Consider the following 18409-nt stretch of genomic DNA (forward strand, 5'->3'; position numbering starts at 1 on the left):
TCCACCGTAGAGATGTTATGAGCTACTTTCTGTCAAGACATCCTCTGCAAATGATTATTTTTATTTATGTTGTTTTCGTCGACTAAAACTAAGACGAAAAATGTTCGTCGACTAAATATACTGACAATTTCGTCAACAAATAAAAACTAGACTAAAATGTTAGGAAGGGACTAGTGGACAAGAGATCCAGTTTTATGCGACGCGTTGTGAGATTGTATATCTGCTATTTTCAGCATGCAACCAAAGTGTAAAATATGTCATTACAACGACATCAAGGCCTGTCAAAACACATTTTAGTCGACTAAATCAACTGTAGATTTAGTCGACTAAAATCGTATGACATTTAGTCGACTAAAACTAGACTAAACACTAGAACATTCCAGGTGACTAAAATGTGACTAAAACTATAGTGAAAACTAGACAACGACTAAAACTAAAATAGAAATTTGCTGCCAAAAACAACACTGGTGTGTGTGTGTGTCATAGAGTATTCTAAGGTGTGTGTGTGTGTGTGACTGTGTGTACTCACAGTGCATGCCGGGAGCTGTAGTCTGCAGCTGCTCAACTGACGTGTAGCAGCAGTAGCCACAGTAGTTCCATTGGTGACGTGTCTTTACAGTCAGTCGGTGATCCCTCTCTCTTTTCAGTGCGGAGCGGCTGGATGGTGCCACACGAACCGAGCTCAACCCCCCGAGAAGTGGCACCGGTAACCCCGCAAAGAGGACCCCCCCGCACCGCACCGCCAACATGGGCAGTAAGTAATGCTTTTAGCGTCCGTTAAATGCGATCCAAATGCCTGTTGATGTGGTTAAAAGTGGCTAAAAAGCACCATGGACTTTTCCTTCTAAAGCTCCTGTTAGCATTTTCCTAGCTATAGCTACTCAAGGTTAGCTGTGGTTGAAGAAAGCTGTTTTTTAGCCACTGCTAAACGCTATACTGTAGTTATAACTAACGGTCCCGTTGATATTTTTTTGCTGGTCGTGTTTAAATCTCTGTAACTGTAAACTACCAACGTCATTTGTTTAGTTATTTTACGTTTAAGTCGTTGTTTTTTTCCCCATCAAAACCATCTACATTTTATAGTCCCAGCAGTTGCTACTCTAGTCTAAACCTAAACCTTGTCTTTAGCGTCATAATGCTAGGCGACCTACCACCGTGAACATAATATAATATAATAATAATATGCTGTTACCACATTTCATCGGCAGTTTGTTTTGGATGTGGACCGTGGAAGTATGATGAATTCCTGTTCTGTTCTTTAACTACATAGAAATGTCTATTTGTACGTCTCTAAATGTTTTGATGAATTGAACATGGTGGACCCTGTTGTAAACAAGTGTAATGCTTAATTGGGTCGTCCACTCACAGTTAACAGTCTTTGTATTGAGTTTGTGCTTGGAATGTACTGTAATTCCGGAAACTGTTAAAATAGATATTTCAATCAATCAATCAAAGTAAGAAGGCTTTAGTTTGTTAACGTGCGTGATTTGTTCGACCACATTATGACTGACTGACTGACTGTCTGTCTGTCAGAGTCAGTTTCAGTGATTGATTGATGACTGCTGCGGTGGTGACATGCAAGAACAATCAGTTACACCAGATTTATTCATTTATAATGAATTGAGCAAGGTGGACCCTCTTGTAAACAAGTGTATATATATATATAGTGCTTTATTGGGTCGTCCACTCACAGTTTTTGAGAGACAGAGAGACAGAGATTTTTTTGTATTGAGTGGTGCTTGAAATGTACTGTAATTATGCAAACTGTTAATAAATACTTCAATCAATCAATGCGATCATGATTCATGTGGCATGGATAGAATATGTAAATGTGCTCGGTTATACACATGCACTGAGGTTACCGATAATAATATGTGTGCATGAATTGTGATGTAAGACGACAAGTCTTGTCGAGCTTATAGCTATAATCTGTCACGGCATGTTTCGTTTGCGGCTACTGTAGTTTGTGATGACGTTGCAAAACATGTTTTGAGGGCTGGTGGTGTGGATTGATTGATTGATTGAAATATTTATTAACAGTTTCCGGAATTACAGTACATTCCAAGCACAAAGTCAATACAAAGACTGTTAACTGTGAGTGGACGACCCAATTAAGCATTACACTTGTTTACAACAGGGTCCACCATGTTCAATTCATCAAAACATTTAGAGACGTACAAATAGACACTTCTATATAGCTAAAGAACAGAACAGGAATTCATCATAAAGGAAGCAAAAAGGGAAAAGAAACGTATACAGTGAGGGGAAAAAACAGGGGGGGGGGGGGGGCGTTGGGGGGGATTCAGATTTTACAGGGACCAGTTTCGAATTGCAGCCGTCCGTAGGTGCCCTTTGAGAGCGGTTTTGAAGGAGTCAAGGGATTGAGAAGGGATGGAGAAGATAGGATTTAAGAAGACAACAATCTCTGAAACATAACAGTTTTCTTAATAAAAACCTAGGTTTCTTCCATGTCAGCGGTGCTCAAACTTTTTCATGTCGACAAGGACCCCAACAACTATATGTATTTGGACGTGGACCCCCATCTGAAAATATATTGTTCCAGGGACCCCTCCAGAAGCAAAGATTTGAGTTAAAAAAAACGCACGCTCTGAAAGAATATATATTCAAAGATTTGTGCCACATAATACATTTTCACGATTTTTCTAAAATAGCAGATCTACAAGCTCGTAGGCGTGGCACTCGGTGCAGCGCTATGAGCTTGTAGATCTGCTATTTTTCAATAGCTAAATTAAATTATAACCATATGCTTTAAAACACCAAAAGTTTACTAGTGTTGTAGTACTTTAGTGTTGAATTAATACTTAATTAAGATGAAGTCAAGTGATTGTTTTGGTTGGTTTTTACTAAACAAGTTGCTTTTGTTTTTTATCCAGTTAAATTTTTAGAAGTCATCAAGCCGTTCTGTGCGGTCCTTCCAGAGATTCAGAAACCAGAAAGAAAGGTACATTTGAGTCCATTTGAATAATATTAGTAGTAATATTGTGGTGTCCCAAGTTAAGATTGTCTGTGAAATTAAAAACTATTTTTTCCCCCCTACAGATTCAGTTCAGAGAAAAAGTACTATGGACCGCCATAACATTGTTCATCTTCCTCGTCTGCTGCCAGGTTAGTTTACACTCCTATAAAAAACACACACACACACACACAATAACCCAATAAACCCATGGGCACGGTGGCACAGTAGGTAGTGCTGTCGCCTCACAGCTAGAAGGTCCTGGGTTCGATTCCCGCTTGGGGCGCTGTGGGTGCTGGCGGTGTGTTTCCTCCTCCGCGTCATCAGTGCCCATACCCGAAGGCGGGGTTGGCGAAAGGGCCTTTCTGTGTGGAGTTTGCATGTTCTCCCTGTGTCCCCTAGGGTAGGTACCCTCACATGTTCTCCCTGTGTCCCCTAGGGTAGGTACCCTCACATGTTCTGGAGGGTGTGTAGAGCCCAGGATCACATTAGATGATTGACACAGGGGTGAAAAATTGGTTACAAAATCGTGGGATAAAAAATATGAAAACAAAACAAAAAAAAACACACACACAATAACCCAATAAACCCATGCTTGTTGCACAAACTCATTGAGCTGCACAATTAACGCATTTAGGCCTAACGTCGAAATTAATAATAAATGAATGTCTTTTTTCTGAAAAACCTCATGTTTCTACATCAGTGGTTCTCAATAGTTTATGTCAAGGACCCCACAAATTATATGTAATACCGTATGCCACCGACCCCCCATCTGAAAATATGTTGTTCCAGGGACCCTCCAGAAGCAAAGATTTGAGTTAAAAACTGAAACACTGAAAGAATATATATTCAAAGATTGAAGGCGCATTTTCACTATTTTTCAATAGCTAAATTATAACAATGTTTAGAACACCAAAATGGGTTAATGGAAAAAGGATAGAGATTCAGATACCTAGTATGCAATTTAATTTTGTGAAGAATGGTGCAGCACTGGTTGACTGTCAAATTCATTTTAGTTACTCTTCTGTTTTTGCTTATGTTTTTTTTTTTAATACATATTTTCAGGGAAAAAATGAGAATCGTGTGAGAATCGTGATCTCAATTCTTGTGAAGGAAAATTGAGATTCACATTTGAGCAAGAGTTGTGCAAGCACAATGATTCATGCAGTGCCAATAAAAGAAATCTCTCTCTCTCCTCCCTCTCTCTCTCTCTCTCTCTCTCTCTCTCTCTCTATATATATATCTATATCTATATATATATATATATATGGGTGTTTTATTAAAAATGTTGTCCTATTATTGTCTGGTCTTTCAGATCAAAATCTTTGTCCTATTATTGTCTGGTCTTTCAGATCAATTTTTTTGTCCTATTGTTGTCTGGTCTTTCAGATAATTTTTTTTGTCCTATCCTATGTTGTCAAATTAGATCTGAAAAATTAGATCTGAAAGACCAGACAACAATAGTGTTGTCTGGTCTTTCAGATCTAATTTGTTGTCCTGTTGTGTGGTCTTTCAGATCTAATTTGTTGTCCTATTTTTGTCTGGTCTTTCAGATCCCGCTGTTTGGCATCATGTCATCAGACTCTGCAGATCCTTTCTACTGGATGAGAGTCATCCTGGCCTCCAACAGAGGTGAGGGAAACGCCAGGTCCTGTATTTCAACTGTGTTCACCCATTAACCCATTTAGGCCTGACGTCGAATCTACTCACATTTCGTCTCCTATCAGGTGTGATAACATTACTAGACCAGGGCTTCTAACCCACTGTGTGTTCATGTCCAGGTAGTCTGTCTGATGGAGCTGGGTGGTCTCTCAGTCTAACCCTGTGTGTGTGTGTGTGTGTGTGTGTGTGTGTGTGTGTGTGTGTGTCTCTCTCTCTCCAGGTACTCTGATGGAGCTGGGTATCTCGCCCATCGTGACCTCGGGTCTCATCATGCAGCTTCTGGCCGGAGCAAAGATCATTGAGGTCGGAGACACGCCCAAAGACAGAGCCCTGTTCAACGGAGCGCAGAAACGTAGGTGACCCAGCGTTTAGACACGCCCAAAGACCCAGCATTTAGACACCCCCCCAAAGACCCAGCGTTCAGACACCCCCCAAAGACCCAGCGTTCAGACACCCCCCAAAGACCCAGCATTTAGACACCCCCAAAGACAGAGCCCTGTTCAACGGAGCGCAGAAACGTAGGTGACCCAGCATTTAGACACCCCCCAAAGACAGAGCCCTGTTCAACGGAGCACAGAAACGTAGGTGACCCAGCATTTAGACACACCCAAAGACAGAGCCCTGTTCAACGGAGCACAGAAACGTAGGTGACCCAGCGTTTAGACACGCCCAAAGACAGAGCCCTGTTCAACGGAGCACAGAAACGTAGGTGACCCAGCGTTTAGACACACCCCAAAGACAGAGCCCTGTTCAACGGAGCACAGAAACGTAGGTGACCCAGATTCTAAAGACCTCAGATTCTAAAAATGTCTTCTACATCCGACAGTTTTCTGAAAAAGCTATGTTTCTGTGTCGGTCGCTCTTCGATTTTTCAAAAAATAGCAGACCTACAACTACAAGCTCGTAGTTAGTTTTAGTCGATGAAAACAACACTGGTCACCACCGCATCCTTTTGAATCTTTGAAGATCTTTGACGTCACAGAGCCTCCTGTGACGTCACAGAGCCTCCTGTGACGTCACAGTGCCTCCTGTGACGTCACAGGAGCTTCCTGTGACGTCACAGGTGCGCTGGTTAGTTTTTGCAGGAGCATAACGTTTGGTCAGCCGTTTCCTCTGCAGGGATACCAACTGAAAGTGTAACACTTATTTCTTGTCCTCCTTTTTGTTTTAGTGTTTGGAATGATCATTACCATCGGCCAGGCCATCGTGTACGTCATGACGGGCATGTATGGAGACCCCTCGGAGATGGGCGCTGGAATCTGTCTGCTCATCATCATTCAGGTTAATTAATATTATTATTATTATTATTATTATTATCATCATTCGGGTTAATTAATGAGTCCCTCTACTTCGTTGTTTATCCCATTTAGGCCTGACGTCGAAATAAATAAAAATAAGTTTGCTCTGAAAGAATATATTATAAGATTTGTGCCGCATTTTTACGATTTTTCTAAAAATAGCAGACCTACAAGCTCGTAGCGCGCCACTCGGTGGCGCGCTATGAGCTTGTAGGTCTGCTATTTTTCAATAGCTAAAGCATAACGTAATGCTAACACCAAAAGGGGTTCCCGCTCAAAATGGGTCCCTCTACTTCCTTGTTTATCTGCAGCAAAAGGAAAGACGTCTCCTATTAGCTCAACACTTAACCCATTTAGGCCCGACGATTTAAAAAATGTCTTCTAAACAGTTTTCTGAAAAACCTTATGTTTGTGTATCAGTGGTGCTCAATATTTCATGTCAAGGACCCCAACAATCATATGCAATTGTCCGCTGACCCCCATCTGAAAATATGTTGTTCCAGGCAGGGACCCCCCCCCCCCCCCCCAGAAGCAAATATTTGAGTTAAAAACCTTCACTCTAAGAATGTATATTCTCACAAGACTTGAGGCACATTCTCACCATTTTCCAAAAATAGCAGACCTACAAGCTTGTAGGTCTGCTATTTTTCAACAGCTAAAGCATAACGTAATGCTTAAAATGCCTACCTGCCCCCCCCCCCCCCCCCCCAGCTGTTTGTTGCCGGTCTGATCGTGCTCTTGTTGGACGAGCTGCTCCAGAAGGGATACGGTCTGGGCTCCGGCATCTCCCTGTTCATCGCAACCAACATCTGCGAGACCATCGTGTGGAAGGCCTTCAGTCCCACCACGGTCAACACCGGCAGAGGTATGTCTGGCACCAGGCTATTAAGGCCTTCAGTCCAACACCGGCAGAGGTATGTCTGGCACCAGGCTATTAAGGCCTTCAGTCCGACTACGGTCAACACCGGCAGAGGTATGTCTGGCACCAGGCTATTAAGGCCTTCAGTCCGACTACGGTCAACACCGGCAGAGGTATGTCTGGCACCAGGCTATTAAGGCCTTCAGTCCAACACCGGCAGAGGTATGTCTGGCACCAGGCTATTAAGGCCTTCAGTCCGACTACGGTCAACACCGGCAGAGGTATGTCTGGCACCAGGCTATTAAGGCCTTCAGTCCAACACCGGCAGAGGTATGTCTGGCACCAGGCTATTAAGGCCTTCAGTCCAACACCGGCAGAGGTATGTCTGGCACCAGGCTATTAAGGCCTTCAGTCCCACCACGGTCAACACCGGCAGAGGTATGTCTGGCACCAGGCTACAAGCAGTGTTGTTTTTGGCAAATTTCGATTTTAGTTTAGTCATAGTCTTTGGACTGAAACTTCATTTAGTTTTAGTCACATTTTAAGTCACCTGGAAATGTCTTAGTGTTTAGTCTAGTTTTAAATTTAGTCTAGTTGTAAATCTACAGGTGATTTAGTCGACTAAAATGTGTTTTGGTGGGCCTTGATGAGTGTTGGCAGTATAATGAGTGTTTTTACACTTGCTGGAAATAGCCGATCTACAAGCTGCGACGCGTTGTGAGCTTGTAGATCAGCTATTTTCAGCATGCAACCAAGAGTAAAATGACTTATAGTGGATCTCTTGTCCACTAGTCCCTTCCTAACATTTTAGTCTAGTTTTTATTTGTCACAGGGAGTGTGGGGAGAGGGGTAGCTGAAAGTTGACCACAAGTGATATACTTTCACTGCTGATCAACAGTGAAGAGGAGACGCATGCTTGCACTTGCGGGCCCTCGATACGTGACGATGCACTTGCAGTGCATTGTGGGACTTGTAGTATTGTGGTGGTCCGTGCAATATACCAGAGGGCCAGTTCTAATACTAATTAAATATCATCCCGCGGGCCAAAGATAATTCATTCACGGGCCTGATTTGGCCCCTGCGCCTTGAGTTTGACATATATGGGTCAGAATAGATGATCTACATTAACGTGTTAATGTTGTGAGCCTGGGTGTGTTTCAGGTACTGAGTTCGAGGGAGCCATCATCGCCCTCTTCCATCTCATCGCCACGCGCACGGACAAGGTGCGGGCTCTGAGAGAGGCCTTCTACAGGCAGAACCTGCCCAACCTCATGAACCTCATCGCCACCGTCTTCGTCTTCGGTGTGGTCATATACTTCCAGGTCAGTGTCTATGCATGAGGAGTCCAAGCTGCTTCTTTTCACCTGACAGGGGGGAGTTTCCCTGGTTGGACGTAGCGCGTGGACGGAACACGTTATTTCCGACCAGTTCCTTTCCCCTCCACCAGGTGCCCCGGCTGGCCAGGGGGAGGCAGTATAGAGACCAGTTCCTTTCCCCTCCATCAGGCGCCCCGGCTGGCCAGGGGGAGGCAGTATAGAGACCAGTTCCTTTCCCCTCCATCAGGCGCCCCGGCTGGCCAGGGGGAGGCAGTATAGAGACCAGTTCCTTTCCCCTCCACCAGGCGCCCCGGCTGGCCAGGGGGAGGCAGTATAGAGACCAGTTCCTTTCCCCTCCATCAGGCGCCCCGGCTGGCCAGGGGGAGGCAGTATAGAGACCAGTTCCTTTCCCCTCCATCAGGCGCCCCGGCTGGCCAGGGGGAGGCAGTATAGAGACCAGTTCCTTTCCCCTCCATCAGGCGCCCCGGCTGGCCAGGGGGAGGCAGTATAGAGACCAGTTCCTTTCCCCTCCACCAGGGTGTGTCTTCTTGATGACACGAATCCTAAAAGTCTGCGCTTCCATGTTATTTCTCTCCTTTCCTAGGGCTATATACTCTAATATATATATACTACATAATAATGTAGTGTCACTATGTCACTTTGGTCCTTTATTTATCTACTTGGATAATACCAATTGGTTTATGTTTTATATAATTTTAATCGTTGATCGTTGTCACCTGTACATACAACGAGGTATAGTCTGGATCGGGCATTCATGGAATGAGCAACACAGCTAAGCGGGTGGGTAGTGCCCCCCAAAAATGTGAATACCAACTCTTGCTTTGAGTTGCTCAGTGGATTGGATGATTGCACTCTCCCACAGTAATAAGGAAAAAACAACACTTGGTTCTGTTGGCCGCACATACACTCGTACAGCACGCCCAAGCTGATCCCACAAGTGTTCAATTGGGTTGAAGTCTGGACTCACAGCATTTCCATTCTCTCCACTCCTACATTTTGGAGGTACTCTGTGTTTTCTTGGCTCTACGGGGCGAGCGTTGTCATCCTGGAGGATGGCGTTAGGTCCAAGATTCTGAAGATATGGGAATCTCACTGCATTGAGATTGCCTTTAATGATGGCAAGTTCTGTCTTGCCCGTGAGAGAGATACTGTTCCATACCAAACCAAGCTGTTGTGGCAAGGGTGAATAAATACCAACCACTTGCCATTTTGGCAAAGGTTTTGGGGGCGCTACCCACACATTTATCTGTGTTGCTCATTCCACGAATGCCCGGTCCTTATACAATAGGTCTATATACCCTTCAGATGTGCTCCATGTATTTTACGATCATCCTTTTCCACAAGGCACTTCCTTGCGTCTCTCTCCAAGTAACATGCAGTCAGTTTAAGGCAGTGCAGAATGTAAACAAGCGACGTAAAGCGTGGCTACATGCTGCCGTACGCTGCTGAAAACTGTCGTAAAACGTGTTGGAGAAATGAGGAAATTAATCTAATTAATTTAAAAGGTTAATATAATAAATATCCGAAAGGCATATAAATATTGATTAAAACGAAGGGTATTTTGACTATAATTTCAGTTAGTTTTGGTTAGTTTTGTGAACACACAATACAGTTATAGTTTAGTTATCGTTTTGTAATTTATTTTTTATTAGTTTCAGTTAACTACAATGTTTTTTTAATTCTAGTTTTCGTTTTTTTGTTAGTTTTAGTTTACTATTATACCTTGCTTCAGAGTGGACCTGATTCCATGTTATTTGTTTGATTGTTTATTTTCACATACAAAATATTTCAGAAATGATACACAAGGTCAATAAAAAATGTGAAGGGGAAAGCCTAAAAACCCTCCAGGGGCTTGCCAAGTGGCTTCTCCAGGCATGTTTATACATTCATAGTTGTTTTTGTTTGTTTAAAGAAAAAACAATCATATTGAACATGCAGATCTTAAACATTAGAATACAAATAAAATACAGGGACAGTGAAAGGACGGAAATGTACTGTATAACAAGAAAAGAAAAAAAGCACAATAGACCGCTATAGGAGAACATTGAGTACACCAGGTTAATTTAGCAGACCGTATGGCAGGGTTCCCCAATTAATTTTCCTCAAGGGCCATATTTTGACTAGCGTACCAGGCTGGGGGCCGAGTCTGCACGCGCGAGGTTGAGGTCTTGCCCTGAAAATTCATTTTCAGGGCAAGACCCCATTTGAAAAGGATGCCCAGTTTGACATGCATAGGCTACTGACCCCCATTTAATGGCATTTATATCTAGGACCCTTTTTTTGGAAATTCTTTCATGGGCCACAAGGGGGCGCTCTGTGGGCCGCAAATGGCCCGCGGGCCGCCTATTGGGGAACCCTGCCGTATGGGAAGTACTTGGTGTTTATTAGGAGAAGGGATTTTAGATCTTTAGGAAAAGACAATTGCCATAGATGTAAAGGTAGGGAGTTCCATATTTTAGACCCTCTGAAGCCTATATTAAATGTGTCTCCTTTGTCTCCTTCCCTAGGGCTTCAGAGTGGACCTGCCCATAAAGTCGGCCCGGTACCGCGGTCAGTACAACACGTACCCCATCAAGCTGTTCTACACCTCCAACATCCCCATCATCCTGCAGTCCGCCCTGGTCTCCAACCTCTACGTCATCTCCCAGATGCTCTCCACGCGCTTCAGCGGAAACTTCCTGGTCAACCTCCTGGGAACCTGGTCTGTAAGTACAGTACAGTACAGTACAAACAAAAGACTAAATTATTTTCGCTCCTATGCCACCAAAATGTGGAACGCCCTACCAACAGTCATTAAGACATGTGAATCCCTTGACTCCTTCAAAACTGCTCTCAAAGGGCACCTACGGATGGCTGCAATTCGAAACTGGCCCCCTTTTCCCCTCACTGTATAAGTTTATTTTCCCTTTTTACCTCGTTTTATGATGAAATCCTGTTCTGTTCTTTAACTATATAGAAGTGTCTATTTGTACGTCTCTAAATGTTTTGATGTATTGAACATGGTGGACCCTGTTGTAAACAAGTGTAATGCTTAATTGGGTCGTCCACTCACAGTTAACAGTCTTTGTATTGAGTTTGTGCTTGAAATGTACTGTAATTCTGCAAACTGTTAATAAATATTTCAATCAATCAAAAACAGTACAGTACAGTACAGTATAGGGGCGGATATTGCCAGGTACCTGGCGATGCGATTACACACCGTTTCGGTTCCACGTGCTTAGGTGCCCTTTTTTTTCACTTGAGCACCTGCCCCTCTAAATGTCTCTGTGCACGCCACTGCTAATCTGGCTCCATGCATGTCTTTGTTGTGTTTCAGGACGCCACCAGTGGCGGTCCAGCCCGGGCCTACCCGGTGGCCGGTCTCTGCTACTACCTCTCTCCCCCGGAGTCGTTCGGGTCGGTTCTGGACGACCCCGTCCACGCCTGCATCTACATCGTCTTCATGCTGGGCTCCTGTGCCTTCTTCTCAAAGACCTGGATCGAGGTCTCGGGATCCTCTGCCAAAGATGTAAGTGTGTGTGTGTGTGTGTGTGTGTGTGTGTGTTTGCAATAGACTACCTATAACTTAAAAAACATGGCATGGATGCACCTGGGACGTATCCTCAGTGATGTATCCTGAGGTCAACGGGGTTTCGGGTCTCTCAACATCATACCCCTCACTCAGGCGACCCAGCCGGGGTTGATCAAGTCCCGACTTACGTCCCAGTAGCTACCCTCAATCAGTCCCACTAGGGAAAGACCAGGGGCACACAATCCGTTGGAACTACTCCAGAACTACTCTGCCAGGGCTGGGAGGTACACTTCTGGCACATGGAGGGACTAGGCTCTGTGGGTTGTCTCCTGTCCGTGCCCCTCCTACGTCTCACCAGGTTGTTGGGCTCCTCATGGAGGACACAGGCTGGGGCGCTAACCCACACTGCTCACCAGGGTGCCGTCTACATTCCGGCTGTCACCCGTCTCTCCGGTGGTCACCAGACTATACCTGGTTGTCACAGTCTATTCCTATGAGTCACTATAAATATATATAAATAGTATAGAGCCTTCGCTGTCCCGCCCCCTTTCATGACCACGAGAGACCCGGAAAAGAATTCCCCGTTAATTTTCTTAAAGAAAGGTATATAATATGTTTTCTTTTAGTGACATTCACACACTATCCACACCAGGTGGAAGGCGGTTTAAACGTCCATGTTTAACATTGTGAACAAACATGTGTGATCTCTTTACATCAAATCCGCCCAGTGGCGGTTGGAGTGTCCCACGGGCCCTGAGGCGAGATTGACAGCCCAATAGGTTACTGTTGTTGTCTTGGTATTCCTTTCATGACTTCACTCACCTCCAGTGCATGTGGATGGAGCTGCTGCTGCTGTTGTGTTTGTATTCCACCTTACTCCATCTATCTTGCCCTCTTTTGCCTGTGGTAATTTTATGCCTTGTTTATGACTGTTCAAATAATCAAAATCAACTTTATCAGGCGATTTCAGAGCAGGGCTAACAACTGTATATAGCCACAGCGGACATACCGGAGCAAATCCATCTACTCTAGTACTCTAACGTGCAGCCAAGCAGCCCAGGTTAAACCCTCTATTTCCTGCCTGCGCCGTGAAGGGCCCTTCACAATAAAGCGTCTCCCTTTAACTCCCAATGAACTACATTTTACACTGCTTATTATTGACAGGAAATGTAGTCTTAGTTGCGGTAACTTAACAGCGTGTTTGTGGGAGAGAGAGAGCCAGAGAGAGCGAGAGAGTGAGAGAGAGAGTATACAGTTTACTACCACGCATCGGAGCGGCCGGCCGGCCGGGCCCCCCCACCCTCCCGGGCCCTGAGGCGACTGCCTCGCCTATATCGCCGCCCCTGAATCCGCCCCATGTCCATTTAGACTTTTAAGTCTCTGCTTAAAACCCATTATTTCGACCTAGCTTTTAATCACAACCCAGTTTAATTTCCAAACCTTTTCATTTGAGCACCTCTTAGTGCCTATTATCATTTGGGCACCCCTTAGTGCCTATTATATTCGTAATGTACCCACTTGACATTGATGTATTGTTTTTATTTGATTGTATTGCTGTTTGCTACATGTTTTTTCTTGACTTGTACAGCACTTTGGTCGATGACAGTCGTTTTTAAATGTGCTTTATAAATAAAGTTTGATTTGTGTGTGTGTGTGTAGGTGGCCAAACAGTTGAAGGAACAACAAATGGTTATGAGGGGACATCGAGAGACGTCTATGGTGCATGAGCTCAACAGGTAACAAAGCAACGTCTGTTATTACGTCTGTTATTAACTGTTTCTGTACGTAGGACGTCCCTAGGCGTCTTAAGGATTAAAAACGAGCTGAGCCTTAGACGTCGCTGGACGTCCTAGCGCATCCTCAACGATACCGGGCGAGATAAGAATATTCAGATTTTTTCCTATTTTATTTTTGTCCGTTCGCCTTTCGGCTGCCGTATGCTACTATATGCTATACTTACTAAGGCTGTCAAAAATAACGCGTTAATGGCATTAGTCAATTGCGTTAATTAATTGCGTTAAAATATTTAACGCAATTAACGCATGTTAGTGTTCCCCCTAACATGTGCCCGTGCGTGCGGCTCAGGAACGTCCAGAGCATAACAAATCTGTCACTGTGTAGCACACAGTCATGATTGAACAACACCAGAGAGATAGCTTGTGTATTGTAGTTTGGTTGCAAAGTGGTTTGATTCTGTAACTCTGTTGCGTTACTTTGTCTGCCTAGCAAAGCCCCATTAGGCTACACTGCGCACACACACACACACACACACACTACTAGTGTTAGCTATCAGCGCGCTGCAAGAATCACTCGGGTCCGTCGCAACTTGTGGACATTTTGAAAATGCCATTAATGTTTGTCCGGCTGGTTTCGTTTTGTCCTACGCGATTACGTGAATCAGCATGGCTGCGCCTACAGTAGGCTATTACCAAAACAAACACATGGTACTTTTGTGTCGCACATGGAAAGCAACTGAAAACGACCATGGATATATTAAAGACAGTTCCCCTGTGCTGCTGTGCACAGCGGAGATAATGCACAACTCCAGGTACGAACCAAAACACTGACTGAAGCTGATTCACGACTAACTATCTCCAGACTAGTCCTGCAGTCCCGCTCACTACAGTCCACTACAATGCCATTCTAGCCTTAAAACCTACATTTATATGTTATTCAATAATTACTTTAGCGCAAAATATAGGCTTTTCTAAACCAAGCCCTGTTTCCAAAAATGCTTATGTGCCATTATTGTATTTTGTGAATTTCAATTAACTATAGTCTACAGTTTAACCCATTGCTTCTCAGCTATTTTAATTTCAAGGACCCCCAAATTAAATTGATAGAAAGTAGCCTAGGCCATTTTATTATGATTTTCATCTCTGGACTGGGACCCCAGTCTCCATTCATCCATCCATCCATCTTCAACCGCTTATCCCTAGTCGGGTCGCGGGGGCAACAGCTCCACCAGAGTGTTCCAGACTTCCCTCTCCAGAGCAACATTATTGACTTCCTCCTGGGGGACCGCAGTCTACATGGCCAAAAGCCAGTGTTGATTTAACTCAAAGTGTAGGCTAGGCCTACAAATGCTCACATCACATCATGGCTATACTAAATGCATTAGAAAACAAAAAACATTAAAAAACGAATGTATATCCGCTTTCTGTCATTTATATTTCCATTTCCACAACAATAAACAGGAAATCATGCCATATTTTGGACATAGTTCGAATGGTGATTAATCATGATTAAATTAATTTTGAAGCTGTGATTAATCTGATTAAAAATTTTAATCATTTGACAGCCCTAATACTTACATGTTAGCGCGGCGGAAAGAATGACTCGTCTCTCCTAATCCAGGGCGCTCTCCATGGTTATGAACGGATCGATATGCTGGCGCTTCATTTCTGCTCCTCATCCGTCTCTCCCGCAAAATACGCTTTTTGGATCATATATCGTATAAATTAAAATGATCGCAATGTAAGCTAGCAATGTAAAGTCAACTTTTTTTTTTGTAGATTATTTCCGGGTCATGGCTTTCAGAGTAAAAGCGCTGAGACAACCCCGGCCACCCAGAGCTCCTATTTTGAAGCACTTCCGCCACTGATAGTGTTTTAACCCATTCTGACCGGGCACCCATTTTGGTGTTGGCATCATGTTATGCTTTAGCTATTGAAAAATAGCAGATCTACAAGCTCATATCGCGCCACCGAGTGGCGCGATACGAGCTTGTAGGTCTGCTATTTTTCAATAATCGAAGAACGACTGACATTTTTAGAATCTGATCTCAGTTCAGAATGGGTTGATCAGACCAGTGTGTGTCCAGTGGAAACCTCGTATGAATCTGATCTCAGGTCAGAATGGGTTAATGTGGCCTCCTTCGGTCATGCGGTGTTAACCCAAGTTGGGGCGGGAACCCCTTTTGGTGTTTTAAAAGCATTATGTTCTTATACTTTAGCTATTGAAAAATAGCAGATCTACAAGCTCGTAGCGCGGCACCGAGTGCCGTGCTACGAGCTTGTAGGTCTTGTAGCTATTTTTGAAAATTCGTGAAATGCGGCACAAATCTTTGAATATATATTCTTTCAGAGTGAAGTTTTTAATTTCATTTCATATTACAGAACATTTCCTTTTCTCTCAGTTCATTTCTCTTTTTTTTAAGTGTACAAGTAAAATAAATGACATTACAAAAGAAAGAAAGAAAGAAAAGAAAACAAAAATACATAGTAATATATTGTATAGTATTGTTTGCCTTGAGAGTGCCTTGGGGATAATTACATAATTACTTGACTTTTCACTGTGATATGTTTTATTTATTTATTTAGAGTATCTATATTTTTAGTTTTTAATTTAGTGTATCTGGGCAGCGTCATTTGTAGATTCTGCTTCCAGATATTCTGCCACTAACTCCCATCTCCTTTTGAAGTAAGGAAGCTTCATTAAAGCATTATTCTAAAAACATTTTTGTTGCTTTTTTCTTCTTCTTCCAGGTACATCCCCACAGCCGCTGCCTTCGGGGGCCTCTGCATAGGAGGGCTGTCCGTCATGGCCGACTTCCTGGGTGCCATCGGCTCGGGGACGGGCATCCTCCTGGCCGTGACCATCATCTACCAGTACTTTGAGATCTTCGTCAAAGAGCAGAGCGAAGTGGGCAGCATGGGGGCGCTGTTGTTCTAGAAGCTGTCCCGTTCTCCAACACACACACACACACACACACACACACACACACCAGACCCCAGGCCATCCATCCTACTACACAATGTGTTCCGTTTCCTTTTCGCATTATCGTTCTGTAATATAATATATGCACACAGTTACATTATACGTTTTGTATCTGGGATGTATGTTTCCTTCTACTCTTAGCCACATTGGTCTGTCCATAACAAGTACCCTTTTTGGGGTATGAGTATAGGCGGGGGAAAAAAACAAGGTCTTAACAGGTGAAGACAGTCTGACAATTTGTCCCAGGGTCCAGCATAATATAGCATTAGTTATTTTTTTTACCCCCTGTTCTGTTTTCAGTAGTCGTTGCCCATAATATCTGCCTCTTCAACCCGGCTGTCTGTCTGCTGAAGAATGCCTGAAAGACCAGGTCCTGTCGTTGATTCTCCTCGGGCGTTCGCTGGCTCTCCTCGGCATGTTCAAGGAACACTATAAAGAGAGCAAGACGGTGCTTCTTATTATTATTATTATTCACAACACAACGCACTCTTCTTGTTTTGGGACCTTTTTTTCTTTTTAAGAATTCGAAGTAAAGAAAGCCATGTCGACGTTCATTTCAGGTCATTTGGATGCGGTGCTGGAGGCGTTGCGGCCCCACCCCCATATTGTATTAGGACATGAAAAGTATACATTATACTTTTGGTATTCCTGATAAACAGCTCTGACAAGCTCTTTCCATTTACCTTTTTATTTTGATGTTTTAAAGCGGTGGTTTTCAACCGGTATAGTTCGGAGACCACTAGATGGTCCTTGAGCAGGGTCCATGGGGTCTGGGGACCACCAGATGGTCCTTGAGCAGGGTCCATGGGGTCTGGGGACCACCAGATGGTCCTTGAGCAGGGTCCATGGGGGGGTCTGGGGACCACCAGATGGTCCTTGAGCAGGGTCCATGGGGGGTCTGGGCACCACCAGATGGTCCTTGAGCAGGGTCCATGGGGGTCTGGGGACCACCAGATGGTCCTTGAGCAGGGTCCATGGGGGGTCTGGGGACCACCAGATGGTCCTTGAGCAGGGTCCATGGGGGGTCTGGGGACCACCAGATGGTCCTTGAGCAGGGTCCATGGGGGGTCTGGGGACCACCAGATGGTCCTTGAGCAGGGTCCATGGGGTCTGGGGACCACCAGATGGTCCTTGAGCAGGGTCCATGGGGTCTGGGGACCACCAGATGGTCCTTGAGCAGGGTCCATGGGGGGGTCTGGGGACCACCAGATGGTCCTTGAGCAGGGTCCATGGGGGGGTCTGGGGACCACCAGATGGTCCTTGAGCAGGGTCCATGGGGGGTCTGGGGACCACCAGATGGTCCTTGAGCAGGGTCCATGGGGTCTGGGGACCACCAGATGGTCCTTGAGCAGGGTCCATGGGGGGTTCCCCCGGCTAATTTGAGTTGGTATAACAAATGTAATGGACCCTTCTAGATCTTTTAACTCTTGAGAGTCTGGTTTGGTTTTTACGCTCTCAAGAGTATTAAATTATTGTTAAAACATCTGCATTACTTTGACTTACAAGAAGTCTACATACAATTAGATGCTGTAGAATAATTGTTATTTTGATCCTATATCCAATGACGACAAAACGTTAAACCCATTTAGACGATTTAAAAACATTCACTTTGAAAGAATATATATTCAAAGATTTGCGCCACATTTTTACGATAAAAAAAAAAATAGCAGACCTTCAAGCTCGTAGCGCGCCACTCGGCGCCACGCTATGAGCTTGTAGATCTGCTCTTTTTCAATGGCTAAATTATAACAATGTATAAAACACAGAAAAAGGGGTTCCCGCCCCAAAATGGGTTACGTTTTGGGTCTGAGAGGCTAAAATCTCATCAAACCGGCGGTTCCTTGATACAGAAAAAGGGTTGAAAAGCACAGTTTTAAAGTTTAAACCACATAGGACTGTCAAATATGTCCACGCTGGTCTTATTCTATCAGAGACACAAAGTGTGTCCTCTTTGTCCTCTCTGCCGAAGGGAAGTGTTTGTCTGTGTTGTTGTTTTATTATTATTATCGCTCCTTTTTTATTCCCAGACTGAATCGTTGCACAAAACTG

At 44.2% G+C, this 18409-nt stretch overlaps 1 protein-coding gene across 1 annotated transcript; it reads left to right on the top strand.

The window, feature by feature from the left end:
* Positions 1–607: 607 nt before the first annotated feature.
* LOC310863413 (protein transport protein Sec61 subunit alpha) lies at positions 608–16552 on the top strand. Its single transcript, XM_083771724.1, has 12 exons — positions 608–754; positions 2895–2962; positions 3061–3126; positions 4528–4606; positions 4857–4988; positions 5808–5917; positions 6646–6799; positions 7955–8115; positions 10638–10835; positions 11447–11638; positions 13301–13377; positions 16129–16552. The coding sequence occupies exons 1-12, from the start codon at positions 748–750 to the stop codon at positions 16313–16315; spliced, it is 1431 nt and encodes a 476-aa protein (XP_083627850.1). The 5' UTR covers positions 608–747; the 3' UTR covers positions 16316–16552.
* Positions 16553–18409: the final 1857 nt, after the last annotated feature.

Source organism: Protomyctophum parallelum (genome assembly GCF_964188405.1).
Source record: "Protomyctophum parallelum genome assembly, chromosome: 8".
Classification (NCBI taxonomy): domain Eukaryota; kingdom Metazoa; phylum Chordata; class Actinopteri; order Myctophiformes; family Myctophidae; genus Protomyctophum; species Protomyctophum parallelum.